Source organism: Gopherus evgoodei, chromosome 1 (assembly GCF_007399415.2).
Source record: "Gopherus evgoodei ecotype Sinaloan lineage chromosome 1, rGopEvg1_v1.p, whole genome shotgun sequence".
Taxonomy (NCBI): Eukaryota; Metazoa; Chordata; order Testudines; family Testudinidae; genus Gopherus; species Gopherus evgoodei.
In genome coordinates this window covers 27063607-27082353 of record NC_044322.1, presented here as the reverse complement: position 1 = coordinate 27082353, position 18747 = coordinate 27063607, and the positions used below count along the sequence as shown (strand labels likewise).

At 42.2% G+C, this 18747-nt stretch overlaps 1 protein-coding gene across 5 annotated transcripts in view; it reads right to left on the bottom strand.

Moving 5' to 3' along the window:
* Positions 1-18747, bottom strand: part of CNTN5 (contactin 5) — a 1021024-nt gene that overhangs the window by 356045 nt on the left and 646232 nt on the right. For all 5 annotated transcript variants that reach the window (XM_030560071.1, XM_030560062.1, XM_030560093.1 and 2 more), the window contains 2 exons: positions 10628-10751; positions 2038-2213 (listed from right to left, as the gene is read on the bottom strand). In XM_030560071.1, the coding sequence (XP_030415931.1) occupies positions 2038-2213; positions 10628-10751 (300 nt within the window). The remainder of the gene's footprint in view (positions 1-2037; positions 2214-10627; positions 10752-18747) is intronic.

The following is an 18747-nucleotide window of genomic DNA, read 5'->3' as shown; positions in this document are numbered from 1 at the left end:
CGGGGTGCCCGAAGATCCGGCCGCCGCGGTCGCTGCCGAAGAAAATGCCGCTCCCCAAATCTTAGCGCTCTAGGCGACCGCCTAGGTCACCTAAATGGTTGCACCAGCCCTGCTCCTGTTCTGCTCTGGACTAGGAACACAGCTGCTGCAGGAGGAGGGGGACAGACTGCTGTGCTGCTTTGCCATTCCTCAGCACGGACAGCTCACAGAGCTACTCATGATGCTGCTCTCCACAGCTGAGGGGGCTGTGGAAGAATTTGGCGAGAATCCCAAGATGCACAGCGATCAGCTCTTCCTTCCCACAGCACTGCACTGTGGGATGCATACTCATGGTGCACTGCTCACCTTGTTGATGATGGTGTCCCCAGTGTGGACATGATCTGTCAACAGAGGAAGCAAGTGTAAACACCCTTTGGTGATTTTTGTTTTATTGACTTGTGGGTGTCGATATATGTTTTGTCAACAAAACTTGGTAGTGTAGACAAGCCCTCAGTCTCCCTTATTGACGCTATTCCACTTTGTCTAATTAGTCATTGGAGTAAGCACTTGAACTTGGGACTCCCACCTCCTAGGGGAGTGCCCTAACCACCAGCCTATAGAGTCATTCTCACTCTCTTTCCCTGGCCTGATGACGACCCATTGTCATTATGAGTGACTGTGCATGACAATGAATTGTCATTCTCATTCTCACTTTCTTTTCCTGGTCCAATGACTATAGACTGGAGATTAGGGCATCCAACCGGGGAGAGGGGGAGAATAACCCAAGTTCAAGTTCGGTTCTAATGCTTATTTAATTATTTATATGAAGTGGAACAGCTGCAGACACAGAGACTGAGACAGCCTACACGAGAATATCATAGAACCAAGTGGTTAGATGCAAATTCAAATTCCTTCTTCCCATTAGGCAGAGCGGAGAATTTCACCCAGGTCTCTCATATCCTAGGTGAGTGCAGTAACCGTTGGTCTAAACATTGTAAGGGAGATGCAGCTGCTTGCCGTTGCCGCTTCCTGTTTCATGAATCTCACCTTTTGAAAATGCCTGAAACTGATTTTTTAGATATGCTGAAATTTTTCACAATTTTCAGATTTGGTTTGGATTGAACCAATTTTTTTTTTTATTTTCCAGACGTGCCAGCAAATAAAAATATCAGTTACTTGCCCAGCTCTTACTCTTACTGCATCCCCATCTCTTACTAAATCCTTGCGTAACATAGCTTGATGTGTCATGGAATGGATGTTTGCCTTCCTGAAAAGCAACAGGGATAAGCCACTGCTGGAGGGAGGATATCTGAATCCATGAAAAAATGTGCATTTCCTCAATGGCAACTAGTCACTCATGAGAAAGCTGGAGTATTAAACAAGAATATTTTCTTAACAATCTATAGAATGTTACTCTGAATCACAAAATGGATATATCTATTTATATATTTTATAGATATAAATAGACACGTAGTGACAAAGATCAATCTGTCTATCTAGATATATATATATAAATTGCAGACAACACATTATCTTAGATGCTGGACCATTTAATTTTCTATTTTTACATTCATTAATGAATTTTTCATTTATTTAATTATTTATTTAATTCTAATTTTCTGACATTAACATAATTCATTTTATCACAATCTCTTATAGCTGAGTGTAGGTGTGTGTACACAAAGCTGTAGTGATGGATAAAATGAATTTAGGTCATGTACACACAAAGCACTATATGATAAAATGAATTATGTTGTCATCAGAAAATTAGCATTACATGAAAAATATCACTGGAGAATGTAGAAATTAAAAATTAAATTTTACAGCAACTGTGGTTTTTACAAGATTCCTCTGCCTAGTCTCAGTCTCTTAAAAGTTACACAAGTAACAGCTCTCTCTCTCATAAACAAGATAGTTTATTTCTAACTCTCCCATTTTGCCTGGAATAATAAAGTCTGCACATAATAATACTATTTCTATAGGGCATTTAAAAAGTACAGTACAGAACCTTATTAAGCAATGTAATAGTTGAATCCATGTTAAAATACTGTTACTCACATGCAAACTGAAGAGTGGCCTCTCTGCTCAAAATACTTCCAAACACGTTGGTGGTTAAACATTGATATTGCCCAGAATCCTTTGCTTCATTGGGATTGCTGATGATAAAACTTCCTTCTATCAAACTGTAGCGATAATCACTTTCAATATCAATTTCAGTTCCATTTCGTAGCCATCTTGGGAGAAAATGGGAAAAATTAGTTCAGTAATTGTCTGGAAAAGGACACTTCTGAAATCATGTCAAAGATGTAAATGAGTCAAGATGATTATCACAGGCAGTGCTCATACCAATGTCTTTATTAAGGTTACCAAATACTTCCCATTATAAGATCCTGTTTTCAACTGTTTGTAACTTTGCCAAACTTTAATAGTTTGAGCTGATTTTTTTTTAAACTTTCAGCTAAAACAGTTTAGATACTTCTGAGAACCAGGATAGTGGAAAATACATTGTTTTGAAAATATGAAAAAATACAGAAAGCTTTTGACAAGGTCCCTCACCAAAGGCTCTCAAGCAAAGTAAGCTGTCATGGGATAAGAGGGAAGGTTCTCTCATGGATTGGTAACTGGTTAAAAGATAGGAAACATGGGTAGAAATAAATTGTTAGTTTTCAGAAGGAGAGAGGTAAATAGTGGTGTCCCCCAGGGGTCTGCACTGGGACCAGTCCTATTCAACATATTCATAGATGATCTGGAAAAAGGGGTAAACAGTGAGGTGGCAACATTTGCAGATTATACAAAACTACTCAAGATACTTAAGTTTAAAGCAGACTCAGAAGAGTTACAAAGGGATCCCACAAAACTGGGTGACTGGCTAACAAAATGACAGAAGAGATCTTGGGGTCATTGTGGATAGTTCTCTGAAAACATTCACTCAATGTGCAGCGGCAGTCAAAAAAAGCTAACAGATTCTTGGGAATCATTAAGAAAGGGATAGATGATGAGACAGAAGATATCATATTGCTGCTATATAAATCCATGGTATGCCCACATCTTGAATACTGTGTGCAGATGTGGTCACCCAATCTCAAAAAAGATACACTGGAATTGGAAAAGGTTCAGAAAAGAGCAATAAAATGATTAGGAGTGTGGAACAGCCTCCATATGAGGAGAGATTAATAAGATTGGGACTTTTCATCTTGGAAGAAAAGATGACTTAGGAGGGATATGATAGAGGTCTATAAAATCATGATTGGTGTGGAGACAGTAAATAAGGAAGAGTTATTTACTCCTTCTTATAACACAGAGTCAACCTGTGGAACTCTTTGCCAGAAGATATTGTGAAGCCCAAGACTATAACAGGGTTCAAAAAAGAACTATATAAATCACAGAGGATAGGTCCATCAGTGGCTATTAGCCAGGATGGGCAGAGATGGTATCCCTAGCCTCTGTTTGCCAGAAGCTGGGAATGAGTGACAGGGGATAAGATCACTTGCTGATCACCTGTTCTGTTCATTTCGTCTGGGACACCTGGTATTGGCCACTGCTGGAAGACAGGATATTAGCCTAGATGGGCCTTTGGTCTGATCCAGTTAGGCCATTCTTATGTTCTTATGTACTAACTTTTCTTTAAGAAACTCTAGTGTCCTGATAATTTAGAGCAGGCACTTGAAATTTGACATGGACCATTATATGAGGGATGTGCCAGTCCCATGAAAATCTTTCCAAATTTAGCCAAGTTATAAGCCTTTGGAAAAAAAAAAAGTCACATTTAGCATATGGTGAGTACAGACTTCTTTGATTTTAGCAGCTAAATTCCACAAAGATTGCATCTATACTAGGCACATTGCAGCCTTGCAAATAATAAAATTAGAATGGCCACACTAGGTCAGATCAATGGCCCATCTAGCCCAGCATCCTAGCCTAGTCTCCCATCAAGGGCCATTGCCAGATGCTTCAGAGGGAATGAACAGAAAAGGGCAATGCACTGAGTGATTCATTCCCTGTCGTCCAGTCCGAGCTTCTGGCAGTCAGAGGTTTACGGAAACCTGGAGCAATGGGTCCCTAAGCATCTTAACTAATAGACACCGATGGACCTATCTTCCATGAACTTACCTAATTATTTTTTGAACCCAGTTATATTTTGGCCTTCACAACATCCCTTGGCAATGAGTTCACAGGTTGACTGTGTGTATGAAGAAGTACTTCCTTATGTTTTAAACCTTCTGCTTTTTAACTTAATTGGATGACACCTGGTTTTTCTGTTATGTGAAAGGGTAACTAACATTTCCTTATTTGCTTTCTCCAAACCATTCATGATTTTATAGACCTCTAGCATGGTGATTTTCAACTTTTTTCATTTGCGACCCCCTAAAAAGTTTCTAATGGAGGTGTGAACCCTTTTTTGAAATCTTAGACATAGTCTGTGGACCCCAGGGGTTCACTGACCACAGGTTAAAAACCAGTGCTCTATCATAGCTTCCTTTCCCCAGTCGTTCTTTGCTAAGGTGAACAACTCCAGTATTTGTAATTCTCTTATATGGAAGCTGTTCAATATCCCTAATCATTTGCATTGCCCTTTCTCTGTACTTTTTCCAATTCCTAATATTCTTCCTTGAGATGGGGCATCAGAACGGCATGTGATATTCAGGGAATGGGAGTTACCATGATTTCTATTGTAGATTATGACATTTCTTTTTTATTATCTATCCCTTTCCTAATGGTTCCTAATATGTTGTTTTACTTTACTAGTGCCACTACACACTGAGCAGATGTTTTTAGAGAACTCTCCACAATGACTCAAGATCTATTTCCTGAGTGGTAACAGCTAATTTTGACCCCATCATTTTGTGTGTAGAGTTGTATTATGTTTTCCAATGTGCATTCTTTTGCATTTATCAACAGTGAATTTCAACTGCCATTTGCTGCCCAGTCACCCAGTTCTGTGGTGAATCCCTTTGTAACTCTTCATGGTTAGCTTTGACTTAACTATCTTGAGTAGCTTTGTATCATCTGCAAACTTGCCACATCAATGCTTATCCACATTTCCAAATAATGTATGAATATACGGATGAGCACTGTACCCCGTTATTATCTCTCTCCACTGTGAAAACAGACTATTCATTCCTATCCATTTTTTCTTATCTTCAACTGGTCACTGACTATAAGAAGACCTTCCCTCTTATGCCATGACTGCCTATTTTGCTCAGGAGACTTTGGTGAGGGACCTTGTCAAAGGCTTTTTCAAAGTGCAAGTACATTACATTCACTGGATCACCCTTGTTTATATAGAATTCAAATAGATTGGTGAAGCATGATTTTCCTTTACAAAAGTCACATTCACTCTTCCCTAACATATTGTGTTCATCTACATATCTGATAATTCTGTTCATTATAATAGTTTCAACCAATTTGCATGATACTGCAGTTATCCTTACAGCCTGTATTGGCAGATCACCTCTGGAGCCTTTTTAAAAAAAGGTATCATCTGGTATAGAAACTGATTTAAGTTCACTATGTCGCTTTCCTGATCATCTCAAATCCAACTATCTATATTCTAATAATCAAATCCCCCATTATTGTTACCTATCTCTTCCTAATAAGTGGGATTCCCTCCCACGGAAAGGTATCACCAGTGCAAGAAGATACCACATCATCTGGAAGGAAGGTCCCAACTATGTGATTGTTTTCCTCTGTTTCAGCTTGATGCTCTCCATCCCCAAGACTTTCATCCTCCTCAATATCACAAGGGCTGTCAGACTGGAGGTGGGACTGCTCTACTATGTCCCAGAAAGTCTCATTTATGTACCTCTCTGTCTCCCTTAGCGCCTTCAGTTTAGCCACTCTGATCACAAGAGCCCAAATTCTGAGGCCATGAGTTGCTTGAACCAAATGTACACATATGCCACCTGCCCAAGAGGCAGGTAATCATACATGCTACAATCAGTGCAATAAACTGGATAGCGCCACTCTGCTGCCGGCATTGTTTGTACTCTTGCAGGGTATATTTGTGTGTGTGTCTGTGTGTGTGCATGTGTTTTTCATTTGGTACAGGGGTGGTTGTTGGCCGAAGTTTATAGAACAGGGGTGGGCAAACTTTTTGGCCTGAGGCCCCAGTCCCAGCCCTAGCCCTGGCCCCGCACCACTTCGGGAAGCAACCAGCACTACGTCCCTGCGGCCTCTGGGGGAGGGGGAGCAACCATGGCCAATGGAAGCTTTGGTGGAGGTACCCAGCACGTGGAGCCCTCTGCCCCCCCCACCCCAGGGGCCACAGGGACGTGGTGCCATCCGCTTCCCAGAGCAGCAGGGGGCCCACGGCGCCATGGGGGTGGCAACCCTGTGGGCCAGATCCAAAGCCCTGATGGACCGGAGCCGGCCCATGGACCTTAGTTTGCCCAGCCCTGTTATAGAATGTTTATTGGGTGTCTCTACCTCTCTTGCTCCTCACAAAACTCCTGTTTGCAGGTCTGAGCTGCTGCAGGTACTGGAACTGAAAGCAGGGAGTCCGTCTCCCCTGTGCTTTGAATGATCCACCCCGGGATCTATGGGCCCAGGAGCCATAGAGGAAGAAGCTGCTTGATTCAAATGCAGAAGGCACAAGAGCTGAACTTGTGGGAAAGGCAACAAAGGAAATTAACTGGGATGAGGAATCTGGGTTGTGGTGTGGGAGGGAGACTGAAATTGGCTAGGAGAGGAGACTAGGATTCAGAGACTAAGACTAGTACTTTGAGGAGCTAGTAGGTGGACAGGAAAATCTGAGTTGGAGAGAAGGAGATCCCCCTGCTGAATGAACAAGGTGCAAGTACTAATCCTGGGGTGAGTGAGTCTGTTTGGCTGTTTGTGTTTTTCTTTCTCTTTCAGATTATTTCAGTTATTTTCAGTTACTGGGTCAGTTGGGATTGTGTGTCTGTGGACTGTCTGAGCCTTTGTTCCCTGGATCATCCTTGACCATCTTTGATCAACCTCAATCAGCCTTGTGATCACCCTCCCGCTGTGTGATTAATGAGGGAATAGGGCTGTCTTGGGAGAGAAGGTCTTAAAAGCCAGAGGCTAAGCAACCAAGGGGAGCTAGCAAACAGGGGAATTTGTGAAGGAGTCATAATATAATCGCTATGGTTAGGAAGAGCCGCTTCGCCAGTGCCAACATTGTTCTTGTCTCCTCCACCTGTGCCTGTACCCAGACAGTCAACCTAACCATGGATGCCTCTAACCAGATCCTGGTGTGGACTGCAGAGACTGTGGTCCGCATTTCCCACTCACAGAAAGCCAGGCTCAGTGGTCCTTCCAATGTGAAAGGTGCCTGCTGGTGCAATCTCTCAGGAAGCTAGGTGGTAGAGCTATAGGAGGAAGAGTATCTAATGCTGTATGGTGCTACTGCTGACACATAGTGCCAACACAAAAAGATATATTTGCATAAGAACAACCTTGTGCAGTCATAGTTCAGGAACTTCCAAGTGAGTGCTCAGATGTATTATCATATTATTTCTATAGCACCACCAGTTTACAGAGCAATCAACAGCAAAACAAATATAAAGTTTCTGCTTCAAGGAGTTTACAACATGAGGATGGCATAGCAGTATACAATGGAATGGAGAGCAAACACCAAGTGGTGCATATTATTGTACAAAGAATAGTTCATAGAATAAGTGGGGGGGGTGAGTTTTTGAAAGGAGGGATAGGAAAGGAGCTTGAAGAAGATTGATTAGGAGGCCTTTGTGAGCATGAGGGTGGCAGAAAGAATGAAGTATCTGTTGGGTGAGGGAGGAAAAGGGAGCTGTTAAGAAAGAGCCATGGGAAGAGCCCAGAGAAGTGGGAAGGGATGTGGGAGGGGCTCAGAGTGGAAAGGTGCAAAATATTAAACAAAAAAAGTGTACCATTTAAAAAAAATTAACAAAAATGGTTTTCTTGCTCATAATTATACACTAGCCAATGCTCTCTTTGAGAACTGACACACACATCTCTGCCCTCTCCCCCCCCACACACAGTTGCACTACATAAATGACTTATAAACAACCCTGTTTTCATTCAAACAATCATAAAAATCAAGGCTCGATTTAGAGGCAGGTGACCTAGGCAACCATCTAGGGTGCGGGACTTGGGAGGCTCTGGGCTCATATATTCACAGATCCTAGCATGTAAATTTATCATTTTCTATGACAGGGATAAATCATGCATCCAACTCATGAAATGGGCTCAAAATGCAATAAAAATAAAGTATTAAAAAGTTTAACAAATGGGGGGGAGGCACCAAAGATGCTCCTTGCCTGGGGCGCCATTTGGTCTAGGTCTGGCCCCGATCAAAATGACAGTTGCAGGAAACACTCTGGTCATTACTGATGCAAGAACCAAAATGTGGATTCCTTTAATGCATCAAGATGTTTGGTTTTTTCAGGGAACGTTTCAGTGATGCTGATTTGTTTGTTTGTTTGTTTGGTAGCAGTAGTAGTATTTTTTGGTACTGTCTTACAATAATAGAGGGAAAACTTCAGCCACTACACAGCAGAAAATCTAATTCTTCCTTTTTCTTCAGGAAAAAAATACCACAAAAATACCTCACAAATGTTGAGGGGTTGAATAAGACAGTTACAGAGTTAAGACAGATTTTCAGGTGAGATGTCAAATGAAATGGAAATCTAGGTTACTGGTGAAAGAAAATCTTATTTTTGCCTAAAGGCTGACAGAAATAGTAATATTTTACTTATCAGTTTTATGCCACTCAGATGTTAATAGTTAAGAATAAAAAAACCATGCTCGTTTCTGCATGAGGAACACACAACACCTAAGAGTCTTGTGGCACCTTATAGACTAACAGATGTTTTGGAGCATGAGCTTTCATGGGTGAATACCCACTTCATCGGATGTATGTAGTGGAAATTTCCAGGGGCAGGTATATATAAAGCAAGAAAGAAGCAGGCTAGAGATAACAAGGTTAGTTCAACTGGGGAGGATGAGGCCCTCTTTTAGCAGCTGAGGTGTGAAAACCAAGAGAAGAGAAACTGCTTTTGTAGTTGGCTAGCCATTCACAGTCTTTGTTTAATCCTGAGCTGATGGTGTCAAATTTGCAGATGAACTGAAGCTCAGCAGTTTCTCTTTGAAGTCTGGTCCTGAAGTTTTTTTTGCTGCAGAATGGCCACCTTAAGATCTGCTATTCCCTGGCCACACAATAGCAGATCTTAAGGTGGCCATCCTGCAGCAAAAAAACTTCAGGACCAGACTTCAAAGAGAAACTGCTGAGCTTCAGTTCATCTGCAAATTTGACACCATCAGCTCAGGATTAAACAAAGACTGTGAATGGCTTGCCAACTATAGAACCAGTTTCTCCTCTTTTGGTTTTCACACCTTAGCTGCTAGAAGAGGGCCTCATCCTCCCCGATTGAACTAACCTTGTTATCTCTAGCCTGCTTCTTGCTTGCTTATATATACCTGTCCCTGGAAATTTCCACTACATGTATCCTACAAAAGCTCATGCTCCAAAATGTTTGTTAGTCTAAAAGTGTCACAAGACTCTTTGTTGCTTTTACAGATCCAGACTAACACAGCTACCCCTCTGATACTTGACACAACACCTAGTTGAGGAATGGGTGGCTTGTGGGTTGACAGGGAGTGGGAAGGGGAAAAATGGTTGGATAGTTTTTAAACTTTACTTTTAGAAACCTTTAACGGTGCTTTTAAAATTTCAAAGTCCCATTTTCAAATAACAGCATATCACAATCAAGCCTTTTGGAATCTTTTCAATGCTTATATGTAACCATTTGTTTCCAATACTTCTACTTGCATCTACTTGGAATCTCTATTCTTTGTTAAATAAACGTATACTTTATTTCCCTATAAATATATCTATGTACTGTGTGTTAAGTGGAGTGTGATCTGAGGTGGAACTGGTACACTGGATGTACAGTTTCTTTGAGAGCCTGGATCTGTGAATACTGAAAAGAGGTTGGACATTTCAGGGAGATGATCAGAGTACTGGAGTGTGCCCATCGCTAACCTGTAGAGAGACAATGGGGCCTGTGGGAAGTGCTCGTGTTGCCTATGACCAGTGGAGTTGAGTAGCTGATCCTTGCAAAGGGCAGATGGTAGTGGGGTGAGCAATAAGCAGCAAACCTCATCCTTCTGTGTTTCTATGGCTGGGGGAGGTCCACATGAAAATCTAGAGGCAAGAGCCTACCCATTTGCTCAATGTATAAATGAAGATGTAGAGGATAAGGCACTGGATTATGAGTCATAAAATTGGGGTTCAGTTCCTGGCTTGGCCACAGGCTTCCTGTGTAACCTTGGGCATGTAACTTAATTTACCTCGTGCCGCAATTCCTCATCTGTAAAATGAGATAGCACTTTCTAATCTCATACTGGTGTGGGAATAAAATCCATTATTGATTTTGAACTGTTCAAATACTAAAATGATGTGGGTCAGATAATTATCTAGAGACTCCTCCACATGGATGGACACATTTTGGGGGCGTGGAGCTATAATTCCTGCCAGTTTCCTTTTCCACTTGCCTCCTTAGAGTCCTCACTGGTCTCAGAGTCCAAGGAACAAGCTGCTGAATCTTTCCATTCCTTTGTTCCCCATCCACATGCTGCTGTTCAGAAGAAGAACACGCTGGCCAAACATTCTGAAGGCTGCAAAAAATTCCCAATGAACGCACTGTACCTGTAAATAGGAGCAGGGTTTCCTCGTGCTTGACAATTCAGAGACACTTTCTTCTCTTCAGAATCAGTAGGGAAAATCACATCATCTGGCTCTTGCACAAACACCGGCCCGTAATCAACACTTTCTGCAGAAACACAAGGGGCCCAAGTTTCAGAACTCTTAGTAAATGTTACCTTAGCAGAGCTCTTCTATACTCAGGTTATATCATCACACTACATTGTATATGTTCTTTCCACATCAAATTCCTCCAGATGTTGTGAGTTTAAAAACTAAAAAATGATAAGGAAACACCACTGCAGTAAATTCAGAGACAATAGTACTTGAATATTGTTTCCTTACAAATTTGCTAAATTAGTTTGTAAGGATAATAAATAATTTAAGCATGGGGAAAGGTCATGTAACATTGCCCTTCTGCTGAGCAGCAGCAGATATTGGGCTTTATAGGTTGGTTTCCAATTGGATAAGGAATCAGTGACATGGACACTGGGTATTTTCTTAGTGTAACTTATTCTATTTGCATTCTATACACCTATATACAATTATATATACATTTACAGTTCCCAGGAAGCAATTCTTCCCCAAGAGTTGACTTTAGTTAGAAATTAAGACAGAGAGCAAACTCTCCTGCTGCTTTCAACAGGTCCCACAAAAGAGATTGTAGCATAGGCGCCGAGTCCATGGGTGCTCTAGGTCTGGAGCACCCATGGAAAAAAATAGCCGGTGCTCAGCATCCATGGTGGGCCATGCTGATCAACTCTTCCCCTTCACGCCCAGTAACTCCCACCCATTGCTGATCAGCTGTTCAGAGTCAGGCAGGAGGTGCTGGGGTGGGGAGAGGGAGGAACAGGAACAGGACAAGGCGGGGTAAAGGCATGGCATGCTCGGGGAGGGGAAGAACGGGGCAAGGAGAGGCAGGCTGGGGCAGAGTGGGGGTGGGAAGAGGCAGAGCAGGGTGAGGTCTAGAGGAAGGGGTGGACTGGGGGCAGGACCTGGGGCATAGTGGGGGTCAAGCACCCCCAAGGAAATCGAAAATTGCCCCCTGTGGATTGTAGCACAAAATAAACACTACCACATCCTTTATTTCAGGATCGTAAAATACTCTCACACTAAGGAAAAGAATTTGTAAAATTATTTTATAAAAGCACCTGCTGGTGAGTCCTGCCATACCTGTATGTATATTGAAATCTAAAATGTACATTTCCTCCCATGTCACCTGTGAATTTGGTATCTCTCTTTCTCTCTACTTAGAGAATATGAGTATATAAGCATTAGTATTACTGACCTGAGGGAGATTGGTATGCATTGAATCTATGGGCCAAATCTAGATGTGGTGTGTAGAAGGAGCGTACATTTCAAATTAGTAAATAGGTGTGAGTATAATGTGTCTGATCATATAAGTCTGATCATATAAGCCTCAGCAAGCGTAATACAGGCTAGCAGAAGTAAAATACAGTGTAATTTATACCAATTTAGATTCTCTCCCAATTCTCTTAGACTCATCTTTGAATTTGGCCCAGTGCCTGTAATTTAATTTGAAATTACTGGTCTAAGGATTTGTGGGCAAAATTTCCCATTACACACAATGAAACACATAGGAGCAGGGGTTCATCTATCACGGTTTTACAGTTTTAAATGTTCACAGAATAAAACTCCTCCAAGATTTTTCCAAAATCATCTGAGGATCTCGGGGAGAGCATTTTGCAGTAGGCTGTTTAAGCCAGCCTAATATATTTGTAGAAACACATGTTGGCAGTTGGTTCCTTATCACCCTCCTATCACGGCAGGCTGCCAAACTAGAAATAAGCTATCCCAGAACTAGCTTTGTATGTGCACCTGAGAAAACACCTCACTTAGGCATTTCTGCTTTCTGTTGACAGAAAAAATTGCCTTCTTTGGTCACTTTTTGGAACCCATTCCTTTTTGGCCATGGGGTCCTCTTTTGGCAAACTGCACTAAGTGAATTAAGGCCCACAGAGCTGCACAGTTTGGGCTGGTCCATAATCCCAAGGAACACCATTAAAGTGATTCAACTCATAATAGAAGCTGGTTTTTGAAAGGTGGACACTTGTAAAAAAAGTTTAATATTTTTTTCTGCTTTTCAGTAATGGACATTTGTCAGATCGTCTGACCTAGGTAAAGAAGTGAACTTAAACCATACAAATTTGCCTTCACTATTATAGAGCTCTCAGCATTTTAGAGTAAAGCTTACACAGAACTATATATATGGGATAGAGTAATCAGTGACCAATGCACAAGAGAGACTAATCAGAGCAGAAAAAGAAAGAAGAACAATGACATACTTCCTTTACAGGATCAAGAAATAAATACCACTGTGCTCGTTACCAACCCCTTACTTAACACTGATGTATGATGGCAAATTTTAAAAACAAATATCTAAATTTAAGAAGAGCGACAGATCCAGGTATAGTTCAATAAAGCACTTATACTTCACCAGTAGTCAGGGCCGCCCAGAGCAGGGGGCAAGTGGGGCAATTTGCCTCAGGCCCTGGGCCCTCAGTGGCCCAGCGAGCCCTGGCCGAGAATCCCTTCCCTGGCTAGAGGTGCCTTTTTAATTTTTACTCACCCAGCGGCGGTCCTGGTCTTTTGGCAGTGGGCCCTTCACTCACTCCGGGTCTTTGGTGGCACTTTGGCAGCGGATCCTTCACTTGCTCCACATCTTTGGTGGCTGTTCAGCGGCGGGTCCTTCAGTGCTGCCGAAGACGCGAAGCAAGTGAAGGACCTACTGCCACCAAAGACTCGGAGTATCACCCGATGAGTACAAGTGACACTCGGGTGGCGCCTTTTTTTATGTCCACTCCCCCACTTTGCTCCAGGCTCCCTGAATCCTGTGGGTGGCCCTGTGAGTAATGCCCTAATGTAACACTGAGTCTATAACATTAACATTTGCCAACTGTTATCACAATCATCTCCTGTTCTACTTAAAGGGAAAACAATGGGTAACCTGAAGTAATATTGAGACAAGTGTTGACAAATTATGGCTTTTGATGGGGAAAAAACCTAATTCAATTCTAATGGTACTACCCTTTTAAAATTCCATATAGTAACTGCTGTGGCACTTCATTATAAATCCATTAATAATTTAGGATTACTTTAACGGGTGAGGGAGGGGTACACAACCTGGGCACCATGACTTTCTTTATTTCTAAATGGGAGGGTTATGCAGATAGACAGTAGAAGGATTCTGGGAGTAGGAGTCCTAATATACCAAAAGGGGGGTTTAGAGTATGAAAAAAGGATGAGAATCACAGGAATTGATGCTGTGAGGTCCTGAGAAATTAAAGTTCATGCCCGCAGCATCCATATGGGGAAGAGGAGTTTCAGTGCAGCACTTCGGTACCCAATGCTATTCATACCACCTTAGTCCAAAGTGTGGGGCAGTGTAGACATGCCCTTTGTCTCCCCACCACCTCTGAAATAGGCTTCCAGGGGAGTTTGTGGAATCCCTGTCTTCGGAGGTTGTTAAGAACAGGTTAGAAAAATACCTGCCAGGGATGCTCTTGGTTTAATTGGTCCTGCTTCAGTGCAGTGGGCTAGATTTGGTGACTTCTCTAGTTTCCTCCCACCCCTACACTTCTATGGAATGTGTCCTTTTTTCTTCCCTATCTTATTTGTTCTCATTCTTCTCTTTCTCCTTTTTCCTTCTATTTAAAAAAAAGTCTTGCTTAGTTGGTCAAGACTGCATATTTTGCAACAGTGCTGTAAGTCTGTGACAAGAAAGAGGTAGCTAAATCAATGCCCTAAACCACCTGATGCCAGGATGAGTTTGTCAGGTCTCAGAGTGGCTAATGGTGTGATGTGCCTGTGTTTTTCCAGCAGTGAGGGGGAAAGTGAAACTCAGCATCAGAGACAGAAAATACAGTTTCTGTCTTTGCTGTTCTTTCCTCTCCCCTTGTGTCAGGAGCAGCAGAGGTGTAGCGAGCACCCTCCGTACCCTCTGACCGGAGGGGGCCCCACAAGGAAGGGGGCCCCTAAAAGTGGCAAAAAAACTGTAAGGTATAACTAGGTAAGTGACATTTATTGACGCTATTGCACAATCCATGTCAGTTTTACTGACAAAACTGTGAAGTCATTATGATACATCATAATGCTATTGGCTACATCAGTTGTCTGTCGGTCAGTTTCGAATTTTAGTTGGACCCATTCAAAGAATGTGTATTTGCGTTCATAATGGCTTTCGGTGGATAAATGTTATTAATTTAGTTGTTTAGTTTTTTATCGTTTCCAGCGCAGAAGTGTGCCTTGTGATGTTTAAGAGAATGTATAAGAGCGGAGCTAGTAAACGAAAGGCAGTAAAAGATGCCAAGAAGGAACTTGAGAAAATTCCAAAGTTGTCAACTTATTTTGCGCTGCAATCCAACATACAGGTACAGGCACATGAAACGGACAGCGCTAGCAGCGATGAATCATATCCAGAAGTATCCAGAAGTGCTTCAAGTGAGGTCAAAAGTGAAGCCAGTTGTTCTACCAAACAGTGACAGATATTCCAGCTGCTGCCGGGAAAGAAGTATCTGAATCTGAACCACTGACTGATGATCCAGGTGATTGGCCGTCTATAATATCGGACAGGCAAGTGTGTGACATTGTTGCACGTGGCCCACCGCAGCAGAATGAAAATTACGAATTTCCATTTAATGAGGAAAGATGGAGGTTCACAAGTACTCATTTCTATTGAACCATGGCAAATGGCAAGAAAATAAGACATTCATGGTTAATGTACTCAGTTCAGAAAGATGCCATTTTTTGTTTTTGTTGTAAATTATTTGGCACTGGCGACATACCACTACGTCGTGGAACATCTGCTTGGAAAGCACTGTCAAAAAGACTTCAGCAGCATGAAACAGGCAAAGGTCATCAAGACTGTATGGTGAAATGGTTTGATCTTTGGTCAGGCATAGTAAACCGTACATCTATTGACCAACTTGAATTGCAGGCTTTTCTGAAAGAAAGAGATTTCTGGAGAAATTTGTCAAACACATGGTTGATGTCGTTATTTTCTTGTCCGAAAGAAACTTGGCATTTCGAGGAAGTAATGAAAAGCTCGGCGATCCTTCGAATGGCAACTTTTTGGGACTGTTTGAATTGCTTGCAAAGTATGATACTGTCCTCAGCGAACTTTTACAGAGGATTAAGAAGGCAGAGACACATATTCAGTACCTCAGTCCACAGATCCAAAATGAGCTGATTCAACTTGTTGCCAGTAACATTCAAGAGGCCAACATAGTGCAGCTTAAAAAAGCAAAATATTATTCAGTTATTTTGGACTGTACTCCTGACATGTCACATGAAGAACAGATGTCTGTGGTGTTACGCTTTGTTGAATGCAACGGTGAAGATGGTGTCAATATTCGTGAAGCGTTTGTTGGTTTTCTTAATGTTCATGATACAACTGGCAAGGGCTTATTGGAAGCGTTTCTTGGAAAGGCAAATAACTTAGGAATAGACATTGCTGACATGAGAGGCCAAGCTTATGATAACGGCGCAAATATGAGAGGAAAGAATAAAGGAGTTCAAGCCCGCATGCTAGAAATAAATGACCGTGCCTTGTATATACCATGTGGAGCTCACACTTGGAATCTTGTGATCTCAGACGCGGCAAAGTCATCGAAATATGCCGTTGACTTTTTCGGTCTGATTATACGTTATCTTTTCTTCTTCACCTTCACGTTGGGATATACTTCAAGAACATATGCCAATATCTGTTAAAGGGTTATCGGACACTCGTTGGGAGTCGAGAATTGATGCTGTGAATTGCATTATCACCTTGAAGAACTGTGCAATGCTTTGTCATCTTTGCGAGAATATGTGCTCGAAAATAAAGATGGCAATACAGCAACAGAAGCCGGTGTGCTTTTAGACCGTGTTACTACGTGGCCTTTTGTTCTGACTGTGTACACGTGGTACGATATACTATTTCACGTCAATAAAACCAGCAAATTAATTCAGTCACCAGATGTGTCAATTGACGTACTGCAGGCAGAAGTCGGTGCTACAATGAAGTTTTTGGAAGACTATCGAGATACAGGATATAACTCTGTGGTCATAAATGCATGTGAAATAGCAGAGCATATGGGTATTGAGCAGGTGTTTCCAGAAACCAGGATGCGACATAAGAAGAGAATGTTTGATTACGAATGTGCTGATGATTCGAGTCGTCTTTCTGCCGAAGAAAAATTCAAATCGCAGTTCTTTCTTGTTCTCACTGATCAGGTCATATCTTCTGTTTCGTCGTGATTTGACCAACTTGTTTGGATTTCTGTACAACGCTAACAGCCTGAAGCAGTGTCACAGAGAAAATGAACTGGAGAATCACAGCAAAAATTTTGAAAGAAAAATGGGAGACATTGATGCCAGTGAACTCATAATGGAATTGAATCGTTTTATTTATGTCATCGAGAAAGAGAGAGGACTTGTCACGGCAAACAATTTTTTAATGTACACATACAAGAACAGCTTTCAGGAGATATATCTGAATCTTTGCATTTGCATCAGAATTTTTCTGACCACACCAGTTACTGTCGCTGGTGCTGAAAGGAGCTTCAGCAGAATGAAACTGATCAAGAATATCCTGCGCTCAACCATGACAGATGACAGGCTTTCTGTGCTTGCAGTTATCTCAATCGAAAACAAGATTGCCAGATCTCTGGACTATGATGCATTGATTAACCAATTTGTGGAGAACAAGGCTCGAAAGAAGCGCTTTGCATAAATACGGAATACATGTACACTGTAGGCCTATGTATACATAATATGAACCCTGTATATTGTATAAAATAAATACCGCATTCCAGTTTCTGCATTGTAAAGGGCCCCGGACATATGTTTGGAGGGGGCCACGTTCTTTGTTGCAACGGCCCTGAGGAGCAGCGCCAGGGTTTTTGGCACCCTAGGCAGGGGTCCTTCTGCGCTCCCAGTCGGAGGCAGCAATTCTGCGGTGGGGGGGTCCTTCCGCACTCCCGGTCTTCGGGGCACTTCAGCGGCAGGTCCCAGAGCGAGTGAAGGACCTGCCGCAGAATTGCCACCGAAGACCCAGAGAGTGGAAGGACCTCTGCCACTGAATTGCCGCCGAGAGCGGCAAAATGCCATCCCCCTAAATCCTGGCACCCTAGGCAACCACCTAGGTCGCCTAAATGGAAGAGCTGGCCCTGCCTGGTGTGTGTGTGTGTGTGCCTTGAGTTTTTTTCTAAACAACAGGATCGGACTTTAACATCAACAGCAATAACTACAGCTACAGCTCATTTCAACTAATGTATTCTCTTTTCCCCACAAAAGAACAGTTATCATCTTTGATACCATCTAAGAGACTGTCAAAGAAGGGTATTTTGCCTTCTGAAATCTCTCTGCAGCTAAAGGTAAAGGGACCAAGGGATGTTGTTAAAATAAAAGCCTTTACTTACTACTTTACATTTCAAATGCTGTAACTGTTTTTCCTTCTTTTTTGTACATTAATGAAAGGATTTTTCATGGTATGTTAGCCATGTACTAAGCAGGCTCAGGTCTCTGTTTACCAACACATGAACCTTGTTTAAAACTGTTTAATGTTGGATAATGACTGAGTTATGTTAGCACCTGTGCCCCATGTGGTCCATCTAAATTAATACAACAGGACTTGTTGCGGCCCCCTGGGAAAGGATGAGGTGAATAACCCCATGAGAAACAGAGGCTGAGGGGAGCTGAACTGATGGGGAGCAGAACTGAGGGGTACTGAACTGCTAGGAGTGGGGAGTGCGTGGGGGCAGAATTCATTGATGGGCTGACATGGGGCTGAGAGCTCCTGCAGCTGGGCCCAAAATCAATTTTCTCAATAAAATTGGGAGAGTGGGCAACACTAATTGTCTCACACAAACCCTAGGGAAGGACACGGGGGATTCAAAAATCAGGAGAGACAAACCCCCCACAATATCTTCTAAAGTTGAAATCTTGGTTTGGGAGAGGGTGGCAATTTCTGGAGTTCTGGTGGTCCATCTTATAATTTGTGATCTGTCAAGAGTGGCAGTACTGATCAATAAGATTTGCTAGCACACAATCCTGCACCCACACACTGTCCCAATTAAGTCAAACAGAGTGAGCGTACAAGGGTCTCGGCCATAGGTGCCAACTCT